The sequence below is a fragment of the Indicator indicator genome, chromosome 11 (genome assembly GCF_027791375.1).
Source record: "Indicator indicator isolate 239-I01 chromosome 11, UM_Iind_1.1, whole genome shotgun sequence".
Classification (NCBI taxonomy): Eukaryota; Metazoa; Chordata; class Aves; order Piciformes; family Indicatoridae; genus Indicator; species Indicator indicator.
The window spans coordinates 14,631,551-14,653,100 of NC_072020.1; the positions used below are offsets into that span (position 1 = coordinate 14,631,551).

At 37.8% G+C, this 21,550-nt stretch overlaps 1 protein-coding gene across 3 annotated transcripts in view; it reads right to left on the reverse strand.

The window, feature by feature from the left end:
• The window catches only part of POU6F2 (POU class 6 homeobox 2), a 308,399-nt gene that overhangs the window by 44,390 nt on the left and 242,459 nt on the right, over window positions 1–21,550 (reverse strand). For all 3 annotated transcript variants that reach the window (XM_054384991.1, XM_054384993.1, XM_054384992.1), the window contains exon 6: window positions 12,667–12,813. In XM_054384991.1, coding sequence (XP_054240966.1) covers window positions 12,667–12,813 — 147 coding nt within the window. The remainder of the gene's footprint in view (window positions 1–12,666; window positions 12,814–21,550) is intronic.

The following is a 21,550-nucleotide window of genomic DNA, read 5'->3' on the forward strand; positions in this document are numbered from 1 at the left end:
CTGAGCTTGAATCAGTAATATTTAACATACACATTTTTATCTGTACTCAGAAAAAAAAGGCTTTTGTTGTACCATGCTTGTGATATTTCATTCTTAAAATACAGGATGTAGCACTTCGTTGGTTAAGGTCTTCCATGTAAGCAAAGCTCTAACTATGTATCATTGTATATAACACAAACACGAAGGTATTTAAATGGGCAAATGCTTCTATATATTCCTAGGTCAGTAGTTTAACCTCCAGATTTTAAATAATTACCCTAACTGAGAAGCTGGAAAAAGCTTGTCTAGAGTATGTTCTTTACTCCCTTCCAACACCCCATTATACTGTGATAAAAACCACACTTAGTGTCATCATTTCAGAACATTTTCAACATTCTATTAAGACTTCATAGATGAGAATCAGGGCTTCCTTTGCCTTTCTCTATCTGGTGCATGGAGCATAGATAGTTTTGTTCTCCTTGGACCTTTGTGAACAAAACTGAAGTAAAAACATCAAAATCTTAACTTATCTAATCAGTCTTCAGGCAGAGATTGTGGCAAGATATTGTCTTGGATATTGTGTGTCTTGGAATTCTCTGATGTGGTAGAGAAGAAAGCCTCATTCTTTGGGAATGCCAGTTACATTCTATTCTCATTCAAAGGTGGGGCCTGTATGATAGATCTATCCTCTCTGCCCATAGGTTCTTAAACTTTCTTCTTTATTTAAAGGAGTATCTGCCAGCAATGTCCAGAAACAACTTCTGGTTTCAAATTCGTGTGTCTGCTTGGAGATAGGTGACTGTCTCCTACATGGGTTTCTACTCAAGCAGTAGTGATGGCTGGGACTTTTGGTCTCTTCTCCCAGGCAACCAGCAGCAGAATGAGGGGACACAGTCTCACTTTGTGTCAGGGGAGGTATAGGCTGGATATTAGGTGGAAGTTCCTCACAGAGAGAGTGATTGCCCATTGGAATGTGCTGCCCAGGGAGGTGGTGGAGTCGCCATCACTGGAGATGTTCAAGAGAAGACTGGATGAGGCACTTAGTGCCATGGTCTAGTTGATTGCTTAGGGCTAGGTAGTCAGTTGGACTGGATGATCTCGGAAGTCTCTTCCAACCTGGTTGATTCTATGATTCTATGACTTTTCAGTTTATCAGTTATGAGAGACATATTTCTGGGTATAAATACAGACTATCCAGAAGAACATAGAGATTTAAACATATACAGAGATGTTAATAATAATAGTGTGAGACCCCGTACATAGGAATCTGTACAATTAAAATTAGCAGATCTACAGTCCAGATCCCAGATGTGATTTAAACACCTAAAAATGGAAGTCACTTCCATACATTTTGGAGGGGACTGTGGAGGTGATGTTCATCAATATGAGAGATGTCAAAAACCAGGCAGAATGTACCATCCCGTGGGGAGAGGTTGGGAAATCTTTCCCACACAGCTCTGCTAGCAAACCTCAATTTTCTTGACCTTTTAATAGTTCACTCTGGTCTCTTGTGCAGAGCTGCTGATAGTACCAGTCTACATGGTACCTCCTAGCAGTGACAGGACAGCGTTATCATACAGCATCCTTAAGTCCCACTTCACAGTCAGTCACTAATACCTAGATCTTGGTGAGAAACTGAATCCTTAGAAAAATATAGGCCTGCCTTTATTCCCCAGTTGATAGACTGCATACAACTATGACCTGTGTACAGTTGTGATTGAATTGTTCTAAGATGATACTAGAGATAGACTTGAGATAAAAGTGTACAACACAGCATCTCTAACACCACAATGAAACGGTCTAGTTTGTTTAATTTGTCACCACAATAAAGTTCCAACAGATCCCAGTGACTCAAGCAGATAATTAAAATATTTGTAATTTGGGGTCCCTGTGGGTATTTGTCTTTCCTGAGGAGATGAGCAGGAAGGTTCGAATAAGTGTATGCTCAACATGCATGTACAGACATTCATGGATGCATGTATAGACATGTGCACATGTAAGTGGGGTGCAATGCAGATGAAAGCAGGTGTAGAAATGCACTTTATTTAAAATCTTGACAGGCTATGACAATAAGCCTTAGAGGGAAAGAGCATTTTTCTGGATTGGCCTCTGGAGGCCAGACAGAGTGTGGTAGCATACCTAAATGGGACTAAAGACCTGTGTTTAAATAACTGAATTCCAGATACTCTGTGTGGAAAAGAGCTGTTGGCAGGAAATGAAAATGGTGAAGATAGGGCAAGTAGAATAGGAATAAGAGAATTAGATATCTGGGGGTTTCTGGCACTAGGTATCTGTTCATCTGTACTCTTGTTTCCATGTGGTTTTTGTGCTTCCACTTATGGAAGGAACCAAAAGACCAAAACCAGGACAGGTGGCGACAAGCTAAAGCTAATAAAAAGAGTTGAGAAGGAAAAAAAGAGGGAAAGTTTAAGATTCCACATGGTGCCAATCCCCCGTCAAAGTTAGTGCTCTGCATGAGCATGATACCATCTTTTCACTGTGAGGCTGGCTGGCTGTGCTATCAAACAAGACACATCTCAGCTTAATGCACAGCCTACAAAGAAGTGAGTGGATTAGGCCTCTGGAGATGATGACTAGTAAGTTAAAATTAAACTTTTTTTTCACCTGGGCTGCAATGACCTATTTATACAATTTCTTTCTCGCTAGCTAGCTTTTTTTTTAACATTACAACATATACCTGGCCTCTCTCATCTCTCTAAACTGTCTTCCTGATGTCCTGATCACTCTCTGATCTGTTTCTCTATCTGCTGGGTGGATGCTAATATGACATATCCAACCTCTAAAACAAACCATTTATTTTGAAACTTGACTATGTCAGAGTATTTGATGCATCAAACATTAAAATGAATATATATTTGGATACTGGGTACATTCATGTCTTGATATTAAATTATCTCCTGAAAAGTGGATTGATTTTTAAACTGGCAGGATGTATGTATTGCTTCCTTGAATCTCTAGCACGAAGCTAGACATGAGAGGAGACTAGGAAGGGTTCTCTATAAAGCAGAGACAGAATTGCTCAAGGGCTATGAGTGTTTTCTTTATATTAATAAATTCTTTTTTTGTGCTTAAGGAAAGAGATTCTGTCATTCTCTTCCATTATTATGTGACAATAGTACATTAATCTTCTATGAGAGATACTTATCCTGGAGATAATATTTAATTAATGTGCAAAGGAGGAAGTTTAAGTGAAAAAGGTACTTTAAAAATCATATATATTTAATAACATTGGCATAGATATTTCAAAGGCCTTTTTTTCTTTTTGATATCTGGGCCATTTGCATACCTACATGCTGAAGCTTAACACTGTCAGTAGCTAAAGAAAAATGACAAACTGTGGTACACTTCCAGAAAGACAGTGTCCATTCATGGGTAGGACTGTCATTTTTTCCTGTTTGAACTCTCCCTGCTGCAGTTCCCAGATCAACCCAGGAAAAAACACTGCATAACTCTTTGCAACACATTCAAAACAGAAGACAGAGAATCCATCCTCCTACCAGATGACAACTGTTCAGTGTGCTTGTGGAAGCTTGTGCATCTGCATGCAGAAGGCTATGGTTTTGCACCTGGCTGGTTATCACTATGAGCACTGCACGAAGTACAGCTCAATTTCTGGCTTACTGTCAAGAGCCCATCAAGTATTTCTGCAATTTTCTTCTTCCCCTTATGTGAATACTCCTAAGGGAAGACATGTCTTTAATTTTCAAATCCTTCACAAGGTATTGCTAAAACACCTAAACTCCCCATCCTTTCAGATTTTGACATAAGTTTGCAGTGCAAACACAAGAGTCCCAAATTTCCCTTCCTAATCTGTATCTCCAAGACATTTACATAGAGATATCCAGACTGCAGCCCAGCAAGAAAGCCAGTGGCCTTCCTTAATTCATGAAGACTCTAGATGACCTCTATGAAATTCCAAACCTTCCCAAAGCAGCAGCAGTTCTCTGTCAGTGAGTTAAGGATGTCTAACATTTAACATTTTACACTAACTTCCTCATTTGAGAGAGTTATCTGGCTTTTCCCCCCTTTGTCCAAATAACCCTTCTTCTTCTCCTCCTTTTTTTCCTTTTATTTTTTTTCTCCCAATATCAATGCCAGTTGAGGAGAAAGTAAATTTATGACACTGGGAAAAAACATTTGATATTTACAGGATAAATTAGATAAAAGCTAAATGGAACTATGCACAATGATACACAAAGAACTATAATCTACTCAGTTGTGTTTTTGTTTTTGTTTTTGTTTTTTTTTTTCCAGAAATGATGAGGCATATCTGGAAAATATATTCTAAATACATTCTAAACAAATTCTCAGATTCGATCCACTGTTTCTTATGGCTTCCTGCAGTCTTCTTATGTTCCAATATGCAGAGCATTCCCTCCTAAGGAGCTCTGGACAGTCTAAAGGAGAAACACCATATTAGGAGTGGTAGATTCCTGAGCCTGACACATTTGGGAAATATCAGCAATATAGAAAGAACATATCTAGGAACCATGTGCACACATCAACTCTGTCCACTGCTTTCTTTGTGTCATATTAAAGAATTTTCAATGGACTTAGGAAAACTTTAGCCTTTGCCTTCAAGTTCCTCTCTGGTCTGCTTCCCAAAAACCTAAATGGCCACCTAATGCTCCTGGGTGAAATCTAATAATTACCAAATTCAGTTTTCCAGAGTCATAATGGTCAAACCTTCTCTGTGCACAAAAGTGTGTTTCAGAGGAAAGTCAAGGACGTGGAATGAATCCCAACAGTAGTTAAGGAAAATTCCTGGCTTTATCACCTATGGCTTCACCACAGTCTGCTGCAAAACCTAAGTGGCTTTCTCTAATGCAAATATAAACAATAAGGCTCTCTACTAAACCACTTGATAAAGATTTTTAAATCCAAATGAATCAAAACCTTGAAAGGAAAGTAAAACAAAGAAATTCACAACCCAGACAGACAAAAACAAATGTCCTTATCAAATACATGACTCTGTTCCACAAGCTTCTCCTGGGAGGAAGACCAATTTGTGACAGTCACTAGTCATGTTTCTTAATGTGTTACTGGAAGGTGATAAGATATGATGATAAAGAGAGCAGTGTAAGAACCTCCATAGAGCAGAAAGATTTCATTGACTGTGATGTATGTCACTGGTGATAACAATGAGAATTTGCCATGCTTATAACCACCTCACAATGCTAAGATGAACAGATTATAGGAGTGGTAGTGCTAGTTGGCTTTTGTGAAAACGGTAGTTAAGCTGAACTAGTTGTTTTCCTCCATGCAAAAGTAATTAAGGAGGCAATGACAAGAGGACAGGTATGTCCTGTACTTCTGACTTTAAAGAATTAATTTAGATTAGTGAATATAATTTTCCAAAGTACCTAAATGCTTCAGGCTTTTAAGGCTCTCTTCAAAGTATATTTGCTCCACATAATACAGTGTGCTCCAAAGACCCCAGAGCTAGTAACTAATGAGCTAGATTCTATGTCACCTTGTTGAGAAGTAGAATTAATTAGTCCAGCCATAACACTGTACTATCCAGGGTTTGGCTTCTGGGATCTGTGCTAGTATGGCACTGAGGCATATAAATGTACTGTCTCTTGGAGTTTTGCTTGCAATGCTCCATTACAGTATGTAGACATGCCTTCAAGCACCAGGACTCGTAACACCAATTGAAGGAAACTCAGGCTCTTACAGGTCTATAAGTTGCTTTTCAAAATAAGACTTGGGTGCCTCTGAAAAAACCCTACATTCGAGATGCAATACCTTGGGTGGAGATGCAGGCAAGAGGCTGCAGGTCTGAAGTGTGAGGGTTAATAGTTAAAGTAAGATTTGTTGCAAACTAGATGAAAGGAATTCAGTGGCCTTTCTGAATAGATGTGATCATTTTCAAGCAGATAAAGATTTCAATACACAATTATCCCTTCCTTAGTAAATCTGTTTGAAGACCAGTTTTGATCCAGTGTGGCTCCAATATGTGTCTTCCAGTAAGGAAAACACTTAAATAATGGTGTTGCCTTTGCAGTTTCTGTTTGCAACAAACATTATTTAATGTATCAGCTCTTGGTAGCTTTTTGGGAATATTAGAGTCTCCTGCATTAAAGGTTTTACTTTACCTCATCAGTTAGTCTGAAATCCTCCTGCCACCACTCATTTTCTTGGAGATTTGGAGGAAAGTAGTGGTGTTCCTATTTTAAAGCTGGCCTCTTCTTCCAAACATGTTGTGAGCTGGTCATACAGCTTTCTTGCAACATTTTTGCAATGGTTGGTTCTTTGGATAACTAATCTCTGAATCTTTTTTGCCCTACCCTTTTTTTTAATCCTGTGAGAAAGCTATATTCCCTCTGTTAAATATTGTGGCACCACAGTGGTTCTGAACTTCTTGATACAAGTGGCTAATTAAATATCCATGTTGCAGATGGTAACTGTTCTAAACTTCACCACTGTTCTATAAAAGATGTGGATATAGAGTTCATACAGTTATTCACAGTTGTGGATATCAAAAACAGTGATTAGCCAGCTCTTGTTTGGGTATAATCAACCTCACTCTCTGTCCCTGTCCATTTCAATGAAACTATCAATTTGCGTGATCTGAGAGTATGGTCCATATGTTTTTACATTTATGCCACTGTGGCTAAAATTGAGGTAAGACAAACAGTGCAGTAAAGTAAAGACATAGTCAGCAAGAGTATGTTAAAAGAATTATTTGTCTTTTGATTCAAATTCACATGGGAGGTAATTAAACAAACAGCCTCCCTGATGTTTAGTTGTGGGGAGAGGAAATGAGCAGAAAAAAAACCCCAAATTCCCTCATAACTGACCTTTCCTCATAATATGTGCCCTTTTCTTCCTGCATACAGCAGAACTACATGCATTCAAGCCCATTTGAGGGGCAAATGGAGAGTCAGACTCCACCCAGCAGAAATTCAGTCAATAATATGAAAGTCTGTCAAAACCAGATTTTCCCAGTAAAGGCTTTTCCAAGGAACGTTCTCAAATGCTAAGTGTTAGAGTTCCTCCCTCTAGCCTCCCCGTCAAAATGTGCCTCTTTTATTATCTCAGGCTTGTCATGAAATTTCCTTAATATATACCATTCCGATACCTCCAACTTAGATTTCTGTCAGTCCTAGTCCTGGGAAGACACTGTTAGCAGTCACTATTTAAACAATCATTGTTTAGATTTTTGTGAACACTGTTAGGGGTTGTGAGGGGTAAAACATTAATGTCAGCATGTATTAGAACTGCATAGCCCAAAGAGATGGAGCAACACTAACAACTGTCAAGAGAAAAGGCTAATGGACATTGCACACCTGGAGAACAGTGTGAATTACATTCAGGACTTTGAGAAGTGTTATAAATTACATGGCTTTAGGCCTCCTAGAACTTCTGTAAGAGTTAAAAAAACAAACAAACATCCAACAAACAACTAATGTCCTCATTTTCAGTCCCATAAGGAGGCCCACGTTGCATTCCTATTGATAGCTTTCGATTTTATCAGGTAATGTGAAGAAAACCTCAGGTCATATGCCAATTTCTAGGTATTTTCTCAGAGGTGACTGCTAATTTGACAATGACAACTTTGTACTTTGACCTGTAGCTGCCAAGAGATTCTTGCATCTATGGTTCAAGGAAACAGGAAATTTTCCAAGCAAGTTTGCATACTGATTTGATCATTATAGCATACTCTAACAGCAAGAAAAAGGAGGAACAACTATAGAGTTGAACAAGAGAAACAGCCAAAAAAGTGCAGTGTGCATTTTCTTTTGGAGGGCAGATAGGCTCAGCTGAACACCATCGGAATAGAAAAAAATGCTACAATCACCTTTTTCCACACCATTTTGGTAATTAGCTCACCCTCCAAAAGAAGGCAATGGCCTTGTCTATGGGATTAGAGTAGTTCAAGCACTGTGGTATATCACATATTTTCTAGATTGTGGCCTTGGCCACTTTAAGGCAAGACAGCTGCTATGCTTAGAATTAATTCTAAGCAGAGATTCTTACTACTTTAGAAAAAAGTAGCACAGCAAATGGTGACTATAAGAGTACCTACATGTACTCATGCAACATTTGGGAAGATGGAAATTTCCTTTGGATTAAAAGATACTTTGGTACTTTCCAAGCCAGTCCACAATGAGGACAGCACTGTTTTTTAAAACTGTATTCCCTGTTTTTATTGCACATGACATATTACATTGTACTGTGCAGTGTGTGGTGACAAGAAAGTCCCTGCTTATTTAATTGTGATCCTTCAGCGAATTTGAAAGGGAGCGCTTTATTTCCATTTCTGTAATTTACTAGTTCTTTAGCTGATGATTTTATTAACTCTTGTATTTGAGAACTGATGCTTAACAAAAAAAGAAGAGGGAAAAAAAAAGGCCCTTGGCAGTATTGTGAAGGCCTGGAACTGAATAATGCACTTTAATAATGAGGGATAGAGCTATGGCTTTTGCTGATGGCTGTGACCGGCTCTGTGACCTGATTATGTCGCAGAGTGTCAGCAGCTGAGACACTACAAAAGGGAGCGCATCCCATCAAATCTATCTCCATTGTAATCACTCGCACTGCTGAGAGGCTTGTTAAGAGCAGGGAATCCATCAGGCCTCATTAGCACCATTTATCATCAAGAAGCTCCAAGAGCAAACGTGTACCCTCTCATCAGAATAATGAGAACCAAAGTACTCTTATTATCTAATTGGATCAACAATGCCTTTCTCTCTATATAGTTTCCTGAGCTACTTGTGGACTACAACTCTCAAAAATTAGTTATTTTTTTTGTTAATTGCCAGGGTGGAGCTGTGCTCCATGTTTTTCATATACAGAAGGTTTTCACATCTAAAGAGTGAGGCATGGGCACAATGGAGCCTGAGTTCCTTGAAGGACAGTCTTAGATTACATTGATGCCACCCCAATTAAATTCACTATTCGATTAAAGTACGCATGGTACAATTACATCACACTTACTTAAGTTTTCCTATTACCTAATAAGAAAAAGAATCTATTGCATGCCTTTACCACAATTTTGTAATGCAAATTGATGCATTTCACAATTTCAAAACACAAACTTTTTCACTCTTTATGGTAAAACGCATTTGGCAATTGATGAATTAGGGTGCATTTTTCTCTTATTAGAAAACTTCCACCTTTTCAAGAAAAGGAACTAAACTAACCTATAGTTAAAATATGTTTGATCCTGATGAAGAGACTTCTGTAAATGCAACCAATGACAATTAAGCACTATGGTTTAGCTAAAGCAGGAAGATGTCTTGAAGGAAGCTCCTAGGGAAACTAGAAGCATCAGCCTTGGTTCCATAATTCTGTGGTTTATCACCTTACAAAGATTAAAGAGACAGACAAAATATAGATGTCTTGTACTTAATAGACACAGTAAAATCCACTTAAAACTTCTAGTATTTTCTGTTATTTGCAATAACAGGGTGAAAAAGAGAAATATCTGTTTGTTACATCTCTGAAAAATCCAAGTGCAGCAGTAGCACCAGGTGAGTGTAGGATGAAGCTGAGCGGGTAGACAGCTTCTCTTTGAAATCAGTGTATCTACTGACAGTGTGGAATCTAGCAATTGTGCTCCCCTGGCTTTTAAATTTAAGATATGAAAGCCTAGTCCTGCAAATGCTTCCTGGAAAGTGCTGAGGGCAAACAGAATGTAAACCACGTTACATGGGCCAATAGCTCTTCATAATATGCCTCTGAAAATGAAAATTTGATTTAGAGTCCTCTACCTGTACTATTTGAAATTAATCAGGTGATCTAATCTTATTATTCCAATGGGTTAGATCTCTTTGCTACAGTGGTCTTGAAGAGCTCTGGTATTATGCCTTGTAATGCCATCTAAAGTGAAAAAAACCCCATAAAAACCCCCATGCTGTAATTGTGAATTCAACGATGAAACTAATAACAAACATGATATTGAAAATATTGTTAATCTAATTTTATTGTGATTGTAAGAACTCCTAGAGCTCCTGGGAATTAAGGCCATGCCATATGTAATTTAAAAGATCATTTCCCTAAATTTGCCATAGGATCTTGGATTTGACCTACAGCTTAATGTCTCCAGGGATTACTGATCACCATATATTTAGCAAGACAGATGGACCTGTTCAACAGAAGCAGCGTATAATTACAAAGATTGCACATACAAGCAGCCTCGTAAGTCATCCAGCCTTATATTTGCAGGAGCAAATTTTGGGTGTCACACTTGTGACAACTGCAAGGGGCAGTTTTCGGAGCGCAAGTGCTTAACATATGACAGAAATCTGACTCCTCAATGAGTTCAAGTGGATGATTTAGAAACAAGTGTCTTAAATTAGTATTCACTTATGCATCAAATGTTGATGAAACATGCCTTCCAGTTTTTGTTCAGTTGCTATACTTTTATTAATTTGCAGGAAATACTATTTAATTTCTGAACTGTAGTCTAATTACACTGAATAGTTCTATTCTGTAGACAGATAGCTTCAGAACTGTGCTCTAAGCAAAATGGTTTTATGCTGAATCCCATAAAAACGGGTGTTATATTACACACTTATTATCAATATTTATCTATATTGTGGCGTTGTCTGCAGCACTGATTATAAACCAAGGCACATTTATAAAAACAAGTAATAAAAAGACAGCCCTCATTTAAAAGAGAAAGGCAAACAGATAGATTCTGTAATTTTAGCCAACAATAGGGAAGATTCTTCCTTTCTTTTTCTCTTTTTCTGCAACCTGTGGAATTATTGGACTTCACATTATGTGTGGAATAAAAAAGACTCAGCCTGAGGGAATCTATAGTTTCATTCACTGATATCCTCACAGTAGTATTTTTTTTTAAACACACAATGAATGGCAACACTTCCCTTACGGTTTCTGTGGAGAACACATAAAGGGAAAACTATCAAAACACTAGTCCAGGTTTATATCTTCAGCTCTTACAATGCACATCTTGGGTACCAAATGACTCATGTGAGTGGTGATTGTGGACCATTTCTGGAGCACAGATAGAAACAAGCAGGCTTCTAGGTTCGAGCTAATCTGACTATGAGTTATAGGTATTATAACCAACTTTTCTTCCAAACCAATACTCCATTCCTCCAGAAATCTTAATAGGCTTTTGAGAGCCTCCATTTAAAGCTGGCTGCATAAAATGATCCTTTGATGAAAAGGGATTGAAACAAGGGTTAAAGTAGACATTGAAAGGTTATTGTAGAGGGCACATTGTTCATACAATCCTTCTTTAATATGTGTGGTGTGCACCTGCGATAAGATGATTCATTAGATAAGGCCTCACTTTGACAAGCTTCATCGTTCAACCCTCGGGGTAGTGATGGAACAATTCTGCACCCACCCAGTAAATATAACAAGGTCAGCATTTTTTTTCCCTGGGACTTGGATGGTGATAGTGAAGCTCAGGATGCATCTTTGTTTATGTGTTATGTTGAAAAAGAAAAAAAAGAGGAAGGGCTTCTATAAAGTGTTTTCTTTTATTTTTTAATGGGCCAAAAGAAGATATGCCACACTTGTTCCAACTAAATAACATGCTTATAGAAAATTACCAGGAAAAAACCTGCTCCTCATGGTTGTTGTTTTTGTTTTTGTTTTCCCCTGTAGTAAACAAACTTTAGAAAAGAAACCATAGAAACCAAACTTTAGATTCACACATCACCCACCATACATCATTTTAAGAAATGTTTGCCTGCAGTGCTTATGTGGATGTTAGGCCCTGGTATCACTGAATGCCCAATCTGTAGCATTTAGAACAATCACATTCAAATTACTCAGCTACCAGCTCTGGTCATAAGTTATAGTGACAGATTTGTTGCTCCGACTTTATGTGAAACAAGTAGTAGTGTTAATTTAAATCCTAGGAAATGCAATAAGGAATGACAGTAGCCACAATCTGAAAGCTACTTAAGCATGCTGCATCAATAGCATTATTTTTATATAGATGGATTCAGATGCATATCCTTCTGTACCCTACTGAGACTGAAACTGAAATAGCTTGCAATGAATATACAGATCCCAAACCCAGGTAATGTGCACACTCTCTTTTAGACACACCTCGAACATTGTTCAAGTTTTCATTTGGAAAATTTTCTTTAAAGCAAAAGTATCTCCCAAATTTCTGTTGCAGACTGTCAGGTTCATTGCAAATGACTAAATTTTCTTATTCAGCAAATGAGTAAGCCACCCAGTTAATTCATTCCAGATACTTCATTGCAAATCAAGTTGTGTTCCTTTGCTTAAAGCACTTACTACCTTTCTAGAAGTGAAGTAATATAGAAATGCTTCAATTTGCAAAAAAGTGTAGTCTCAGTAGTAGAGTGCCACTTTAATATAGCTATTTGTTATTAGGTGTGTATAAGTGGAAGAAGACGGCTGATATGTTTGTTAAGAATTTCAGGGGTGCTAGACTCTTAAGATACCATATTATTGCACAGTTGTAATCTTTTCATAAGGCTGAACTAAAACAAAACCCTAATCCTCTTCTATCTTGAAAATACTTTCTAACAGCTCTTAACTTCCTCCCAGTTCTCAGACTTCCCATTTTTTACCTTGTCTGGCAAATCAATATTTATTTATCTTCAATATGTGCGCTTTTAAATTGATGTCATACAAGCGGAACTCATTTTTGTCCCAAGATCAGCCTGCCATCAGAATTCACTGTTTGCTTCATCTTATACTCACCTGTCCTTGTGCATTAGTAACGAGTTGACCTGTGACCCCCTGAAGACTGGAGAGGGCATTGCCAAAGGCCTGGGAGCTTGCTATTGAGCCCATGGCTGCTGCTGCCGCAGCCGCTGCTGCTTGACTTGCTAATGGATTATTAACCAGCTGAAAAAAAGAAAGAAAAGAGCATGGTAAAACCCCTGATAATCACAGAAACACAGAGTGCTAACTGGGTAACACAAAAGTGACTGTGCTAATGTAGGTAAAAAATGTCAACTCCACAAGCTTGAGTAGTTTTCAGAGGTCCTTGTTTCTGTGGCTTTGGTGTCTTTGATAATGAATGGTTTCGAAAAAGCCAGAGAAAATTCCATGTTAATACTGAAGAATAAAACTCTGTCTTTTAAAAGAACCTTTTATTTTCCCTTTTTTTTGTTTGTTTTGGGTTATGCTTGATGTGTTTCTTTAGGCTGAATGTGCTAATGCCACAGGTGTGGCAGCCTAATCCTGCTGTAAACAGCAATCAGTGAAAGATCAGTGTTTGACTTGAAAATGATATTTACTTGGAGATATTCAGAACAGAGGCTATTTTACTAATGATCCTAGAAATAAGAAGAACCTGCAGATCCTTTTAATTTGTATCATTAAAGAATTGATCTCAATATCTAGGTAAATCACAGCAGAGGATTTAATCTTGGTCAGTAGAAATCGACTAAAAATTCAAAATCCATTTTCAAAATGTGATACTGAGCAATTTACTGTTTTTCAGCTGCAAATGATTAATTAGAAGACTCACAAATGTTCATAAAATGAGTTGCCCCACCCATTTCAGTCCTACCTGGGTGGTATTTATTAAACATAGAGCACAGTCATGACTTTCACCTTAGGAGATTCTGGGAACACCACAGAGAGACACTCTTATCAAACATACAAAATATATGTTCCTCTGTCAGAATCAAATGTCCTCTGGGAGATGGTTTCTTCACCTGATTATTATGAAGTTTATATTTCCTCCTTTTCTGAGAAAGGACAAACTTTGATTTGAGCACACATAGCTGAAAATTTGAAAAAAAAAACGAAAACCAAGATGCTGGGAGTCATCATCTCTGAGACAGATGTCCTGAGAACAATCAGAGTGCAACAGGCTGTAAACGTACTTGAGAGTGGGTTTCCCCCCTACAGATCATCGCATTTTTGCAGAGCTTGAAAAACGCACACTAGCAGAGTAAAATAGACAGAAGTTTGAGGGAGAAAAAGGCCTGGGAACAAGAAATACATTTTTTCTTAGTCTGAGGTGAAAATGCTGAATTTAACTCAGAAAACCTTAATGTTTGAGCTGAAATTAATAGGAGTTCTAAGTCCTTAGATGACAAGTAAATTATCAATCCTATAGAAATGGAGGGTCACAGACTCTCCCAGTAAGGGATGTACTCCACAGGCAGGCTTGGCTTCAGAATAGGTTATAAAAAATTAATCAGTGATTAGTAGATGTTTTAAGCATGTTACAGATATGAGTAGTGTGTATGTTATAGATGTTTAGAAGCTCATCAGTAGAAGATGTCAGATATGGTTATAATCTATGCTTATAAGAAACCTGTTTGTCTGTTGGATGTTGCAAATTCTACAACAATTGATTGGTCATACATTAAAACATTGATTAATCATTCATTAGCCCTTCATGAAGTATTTATAAATGGAACCTTGATATAAAGTGCTGCCTAAAGGGGCACCTTGGGCACATCCAATCCCTCTAGAAATTGTAAAGTAAATAATTAAATAAAGATTAGTAGCAATACTGGACAGAAAAGATGACATTGTTGGAGGAAATAGTTTGATTTGGAAAAAATTGTGATATGAATCTCCAAAACCAGTTTGTGCTATCCTACAGCAAGAAAATCAAGCAGGAATAAAACACAAGGAGGGGAAACTGCAATGACTGCTTGGTTAGCAGTACTGGTGAGCTGTGAAGAGAGGGGAGGTGAGCACAAAGACCAAGGCAAAGCTCAGTCCCTGGGTGCATACAGCAAAAATGATTCCACTGACTGCACAAGATATGATCCAAATGTGGTTGTGTGCACTCCTCAGTGACTGGGGTGGTGGTGCCTGAGTGTGGCAGTGTCATGCTGAGTAATGCTAGAGATGAACTTGGCACTTTACTACTCAAAACAGTGAGATTTCTTTATTGTCCAGATCAGAAGCTGATAAACACTGCCTTTCTCCACAGTACTTAATGGCCAGCACTGGGACTTAGAGCAACGCCCTTGTAGATATAAGTACATGAAAATAGGGGCAGCAGTAAAAGTGTAGGACTTTCAGAAAAACCCTTCTGCAGTCTTATTAGGAATCCACAAATACTGCCCCTGTGATCCTATAGCATTGGATTTACAGGTATAAACAGTAATATTTTGCACAGTTACCTGATACCAGCTAATAAACTGCACTCCTTGCTATAGTTTATGCTTCAGTAGCCTATAGGAACAGTTACCTGGGAAGCATAAGTAAGCTTGTGAATCTAGAAACTCTGAAGAGTTAAAAACTTCTAAAAATCAGACTATCACTTCCTACAATCTCCTTTCCATTTTACTTGTTCTGGTTTTCAAAAAAGGTACTATTTTCAAATCCAACAATAAAATTTAATTACAACAAACCCTGGAGACACTCAGGATTTCTTTAAAATGCATCACAGAGATAAGCTACTTATTAAAAATGATGGCAGAGGCTATGATATGCATAGGTACCCTGGGTAGTACCATGTTCCAGGAAAAATCACAGTGAATGGGCCAACTCATAGGGAAGAGACTTTGAAGTGCATCTAAAAACATCCTCATCTATTCATAAGTTGGAATGAAAACAAGAAGATGCATTTTTCTTTTGAGTGCTTTGGGAAGCTGTTGACTGCGAGTTACGCTCTGTTAAACCAATATCTTTTATGTTGTGTGCAAACTGAGGATGAAGAAAAAACCAACTCATTTCATTATGTCCAGACACCAACGTAACTCCTACCACATTATTATATCTTGCTTTTATTTATAAAATATATTCTGTGACTTGAGAGGTGTAACCCATTTCTCAGTGCAGGTCAGACCACTGAGAACACTTATTGGAAGTAATAGAAATGTATTATGAAAGGGATCTTCACATTTTTTTTTTTCTGCATATAAATAATGATTTAATTTGGAAGGTTGACGCACTTGGAGCTGTCAATTCCAGTGCCTAAATTTCTGCTCCCTCTCAAAACACCAGCCATAACAGCAGGTAATAGCGATCTTAGTTTAAAGTGACAGGTCAGCCCTCTAAAGGTTGCCTCCACTAATGACATGATTATATGGGGAAGCAAACTTTATGAGGAAGAATTTTGTAATAACTGAGTAGCTTCAGTACATTGTTCTGACTTCCCAGGGCTGAACTTCTAAAGGAAAATAATACAGAAGTTGTTCTGTTCTAACTCCACATAAAGCAGGAGCCATTCTACTGCAGCAAGCAGAACTCACACAAATGAAGCTGACTGGTAAAGTGATGGAAGATGAAAGAGGCACTACTTACAATAACCAAAAACTGTGACTTGTGAAATTCCTAGGGTTAAGAAACAGTCTTAAAAAAAAATTCAAGAGAGGTGTGGCAGAATCAATGCTGCAATCAGCTTTCCTGTGAGCTGCACATACTACTTCTGTAAGAAGACCCTCTTCCTCTCTTTTTCACCAAAGCTACCTTAGTGTCTTGGTGAACTTGCTGTAGGAAACTGATCAAGCATTCATATATTGTGGAACAGAAAGAGGGATTTGATAGCCTATATGGTAATTCTACTTTTCTCTATAAAGGGCATATCTTACTTAACCTTCATTGCCCTGGTCTGGAAATCAAAGAGCCAGATTTATTCATTACAGTATGACTCATTCAACAAATATAAAGGAAAAAACCAAATGGTTTGACTGATGGAAAGCCAAGGCATTTCAAGATGCCAGAGCATAATATGAAAAAATGGACCTGTAAAGTGAAAGGTAAGGTCACTTTATCTAGTCTCAGTACAAGAATAAATTTAGGTCTTGTGTTCTTTCTAAAGGACTTGTGGGAGAGGCTAAGAGTGGAGGTACACTGAATGCAGCAATGGAGAACAGAGGGACATATTGTGGAATAACAGCAGGCATAACTTCATTTTACAAAATAGTATTGGTGTTTTTCAGGAAGGTTGTTTTAAAAAATCACATTTCTGGATATCTCCTAGAGATTAAATTAGTGTAGAAAAGCAGTATATTCGATTAGGGACCAACAAATCCTCAGTCTCTTATGTTCTCAGACAATACTTTCTGTAGGGAGCATCGCACTACTAGATCAGCTACTAAGAGTGTGTCTCACCACTGCTTTTCAAGGGAAACCAGAAAATACCTTTGATTTTGATAACAACTCTAAATATTGACGCTAATTCAGCAATAATGCTCAATCTGAAACACATGATATTTTTATATTCAGACTATGTGAAAACGATCACAGAAAGGAAATTCATTAGTATTTAATGGGTTTTATCCCTATTTTTTTTTTTTTTCACAATGGCTCATGAGACAGATTCTGGGTAGTAGTCACTTGTCCTTAATGGAAAAAGACTTTCAAAATGGGCACAGGCTTCTGAGAATATTCTGGTGCCTTTTTCATTACCATGACCAGCATTGTATCTGCATTGGATGTAAGTGGCAAAGTTTTGGTAGTGGGGAAGCTGCAGAGAAGGGTAGATTAAAAAAAGAGTAAACACAGTAAAGGGAAGATCAAGGACAGAGAAAAAAGGAGGAGGTGCTCCAGAGCAGAAGTTATCCCTACTGTACCTCTCAGAGGACCCCACACTGCAGAAGATGGGCATTTCCTGGTAAGAACTGTGATCAATGGAGAGCCCACTCCAGAGCGGTGGAAAAGTGTGAGAAGGAAGGAGAAAGGAACTGTTACAGACTGATTGTAGCCCCTCATGCCCCCTGCACCACTGAGGTGGGTAGAAGATCTGGGATTGAGTGAGTGAAGTTAGGTTTGGGAGAGGGAGAAGGAAAGTTGTTTCAATGTTTGTCTTTTTGTTTCTCACTACCTGTATCTATGTTAAATGACAATAAATTAAAGTTAATTATGCCCAAGTTGAGTCTATTTTCCTACAACAGTGACTGCTAAGCAGTCTATCTTGACCCATGAGCTTTTTCATCCTGTTTTCTCCCTCATCCCACTGAGGCAGTGAATGAGTGGCTAAAAGCTAACCTTCCACACCATCCCATTCCAGTAACTGTAGGTTATCTCTAACAACAAGAAGTGTCTTCAACACCTTGAAGTCATAGAAACAGAACATTCCAATCGAGAAATTCACATGCCTGGTTTCTCAACATGAATGAATTGATGAAGAAGCTAATTTTGCTTGGAAGTCTCTAGTAGCCCTTCTGGCAAATTCTTTAAATGGTATTAATGCTTATATTCCTATTGTCTTCAACATGCACATATATGTTGAACCAGTTGATAGCTCCCTGGACCTATGTTGAATGTCAAAAACCCTGAAGGAATTGAAAAAAGATGCTGGAGAGACTGATTCAACTTAATACTGAGAAAAAAACTAGATACCACAGTCATGAGTGCCAAATACTGTTTATCAACAAGAAAGCCACTTAGCATTTACATAGAATTTTACAGCCAAGTTTTTCAACTGTGAGTGCTTGAGCTCTGCTGATTTATTTTATTTTTAGAGTCTTAAGCAAAAACAAGTCAGATTTCTTAAGCAAAACTAAGTCAAATTTTCATGAAATTTGTGAACGTGCAGATCCCAAAAAGGATAAAAGAGAATATGGAGGCAGCACAAAATTACAGAAGTTAATATTATTTGAGAAGACACTATGATTAAACATTCTGGAAACCCTGCATGGTTTAGCTATCAGTTAGAGGCTTTTTTTTTTTTTTGACCCTCCCCTCTCTTCTTTATACTTAATGTAACAGGATAATCACAACATTTAACTTCTCTAAATGACCAACAAGGTAAAATGTCTAATAAAATGGCTGTCACAGAGCCTAATCATGCATAACTCTTTGAAGGCATGACTGAGCAGGCAAATGTTTGAAGCAAATCCCAAATTATGAAAAAAAAAAAATCTGTCAACATTTGTTTTTCATACAGTGCTCAGATACGACCAACCTATAAATTATCCATTGCAGCTACATTGTAGACCCATGCAATAATGTTTGGTTATTTCAAAACTGCACAAATCTATGTTTGCAAATGGCTGTAGATGGTAAGAGTCCCAAACCAGCTGCTCAGAGACATTTTAGTATATACAGAAATATCAGAAATTACGTGCAGAATACAGTGTAGGGACAAGGACATTGGAATATCTGAAAGCACCAACTTGCCAGGGACGCTTAAAATATCTGGTTCTCACAGATACTTAATCTGCTCATTATATGCGTTTATTGTGGCTGAGCTATTTGCTGTCTAAATCTATGCTGAATTTTCTATCAGGAATGAGTACTGATAGTGGTATCACTGATGTGACATGACTTGATTTGATGCAAAGCGACGCGACCTGAGGTGATGGGAAGCATGCAGTGCTCGTGTGCGCCTTGATATGACAGGGATAGAGGAGGATGCACAAAATTTCTCACAATGTCTTTGTAAACAAGGTGCTGCTGGTCAAAATTGGAACCAGTTTAAAAAACCAATAACAATTAACAAAATAAAAAAGGTGTATTTTTAATAGATACAGGGCAAAGCAAATAAAGAGCAGATATTCCCAGTTTTCTAGGACCAAACTACTTGAGACATCAATAAAGAACACATTAGGGCACAGGCAAGGAGGGAGTGAAAACCACCTTTGCCATTTTTGTTACTGCTCTATTAGTGACAGATAAAAAAGAGAGGAAAGGACCTAGAGGAAAGCGTTCCTGTTTGGGTCTATTCCTACAAGATAAACTAAATTCAAGTTGTCATTGTATCTGAGGCTGGGTCTTATATGTTTACCAAAAGGAAGAGTGAATATATTTAAATATATTTGATATATTTAAATATAAATAACTACAAGGAGTAGCTGATTTGTAGTTTCAGCAGCAGGTCAGTACCTAAGAACTGCCTGCAGACTCTAGTCCTGTTAGCTCCTGGATGTCCAGCTTTTTAACTTAGAAGTATGAAATGTTCCAGATCCATATAAACTGCCAGATTATAATTAAACAGAGCAGTCTTGGTTTAGTATGCTTACGTAGCTCTACGTGTTTCTGACCTCTAAAATATCTACAAATGTTTATTTTATGCATGATGCAAACACACTGTAAACAAACTACCGCATAAATTGTATTGGTGCCCATAAAAGAGGAAAGAGTACTGAAAAAAACTATCTGAATTCTATAGTTTTCTGAAGTAGTTCCGGTGTGTGGCAAGAGTGAAAGCAAAAGGCATCTCCTAAACTTTCTGAAAGGGGCTGCGACTCCACTCATTTCAGGTTGATTAGTTCCTCAGCTCCTGTGTTTGTCTATTTTACAATGATTTATCTGGCTTCCGAAAGATGCTTTCCCCACAAGAAAAATGGTTACTTCAGGGCTCCCTTGCTGCTAAAAAAATGAACTCTTATCAAAAGGAAATTGCCATCTGTCTTCTCGGATAAGAGCCCAGCACTTGGCTCTCAGTGATCTAGCCTCTGTAGAAAGTGTGTCAACTGTGAGACACATCTAATTAATCTCCTTAATCTAAAATATTTGCTTTGAATTTGAATGTGTGAATGGGGTGTACACATGTAAATACAACCATTTGCATATATAACTGTAAGAAATGCAGCCTGAGGTTGCACCATGATGCTTCATTTTGGGTATTTGAGGAGAAATTTCTGTCAGAGTTATTTTACAGGACAATATACAATTCTAGCATACATGCCTGGAACTGGTTTTTTTTTTTTTTGAATATTCATAATAAAAATCATTCTTTTTAGGTACAAACCTTCTCTTTTAACCTTTGAAGAATAAATCCTACCTAATACTTAGGGACACATTGCTGAGCAAGAACATATATAAGGCTTGTTTAAAATTCCAAGTCAGCTGCTTTGCAAAGATCATAACTTTTGAGGCTGGAAATAAATTGAGATATTTTCATTTTATGTGATGTAACAGCATCAGCAACTAGGTCTGTTTCCATGTAAGCTAAGTGCTTATGCTGGCATTGCACTGACTTGAATGTGAACAACATCAGATCCAAAGCTGGAACTATGTGCAAGATTTTTGTTTTTACTGCTTTTGACTCCAAACCTACCTTACTGGGTGCACCAACCTGAGACAAAGTTGAGGAGTATAACATAAGTATGAGTGGAAAGATTCCTGGCAAAGATGCAGATCAGTCCAAAATCCAAATCTGGTTCTGAATCCAATTATCTAGAAAGCTCCACAGTTAGATCATTTTGCCCCAAAGACAAAATGATACAAACACCATAGTTGGTACCTCATGTTTGAGAAGTTCTCTCTCTGTATTCCAGGTTTCATGGAGAATATATGAGATACCAAATCAGTTGAGACTCTGATTTTTAATTAGCCATTTGAGTTTTGCTAAAATCTCAGTTTACAAAGTGAGATTTGAGAAGTGTGAATAAAGTTGAGGGAATATAGTTTGAAAACCTTGAAGCCGAAACCTCATTTGTAATTAAATATAAGGTGTGAGTGATAGCTACTAAAACAGGAAATATGAGTGAGAGTCTGTGTGAGAGCAGAGGAAATGCAAAAGCATGCTGGAGGTCCATAACCAGGATACTGCTAACGTTTTCCTTGGGGTGCTATTTAATCACTTCAGCACGGTTCTGAGTGCCCAGTGATGGGCTGGGAATGTGATTTTGTTCAGCTGTTTGCTGTGTGTCAGTGGAGTGGTTACTGCTGCTACTCCTTTTCTAAAGATAGAACAATGAACACTTGTGAGCCTACA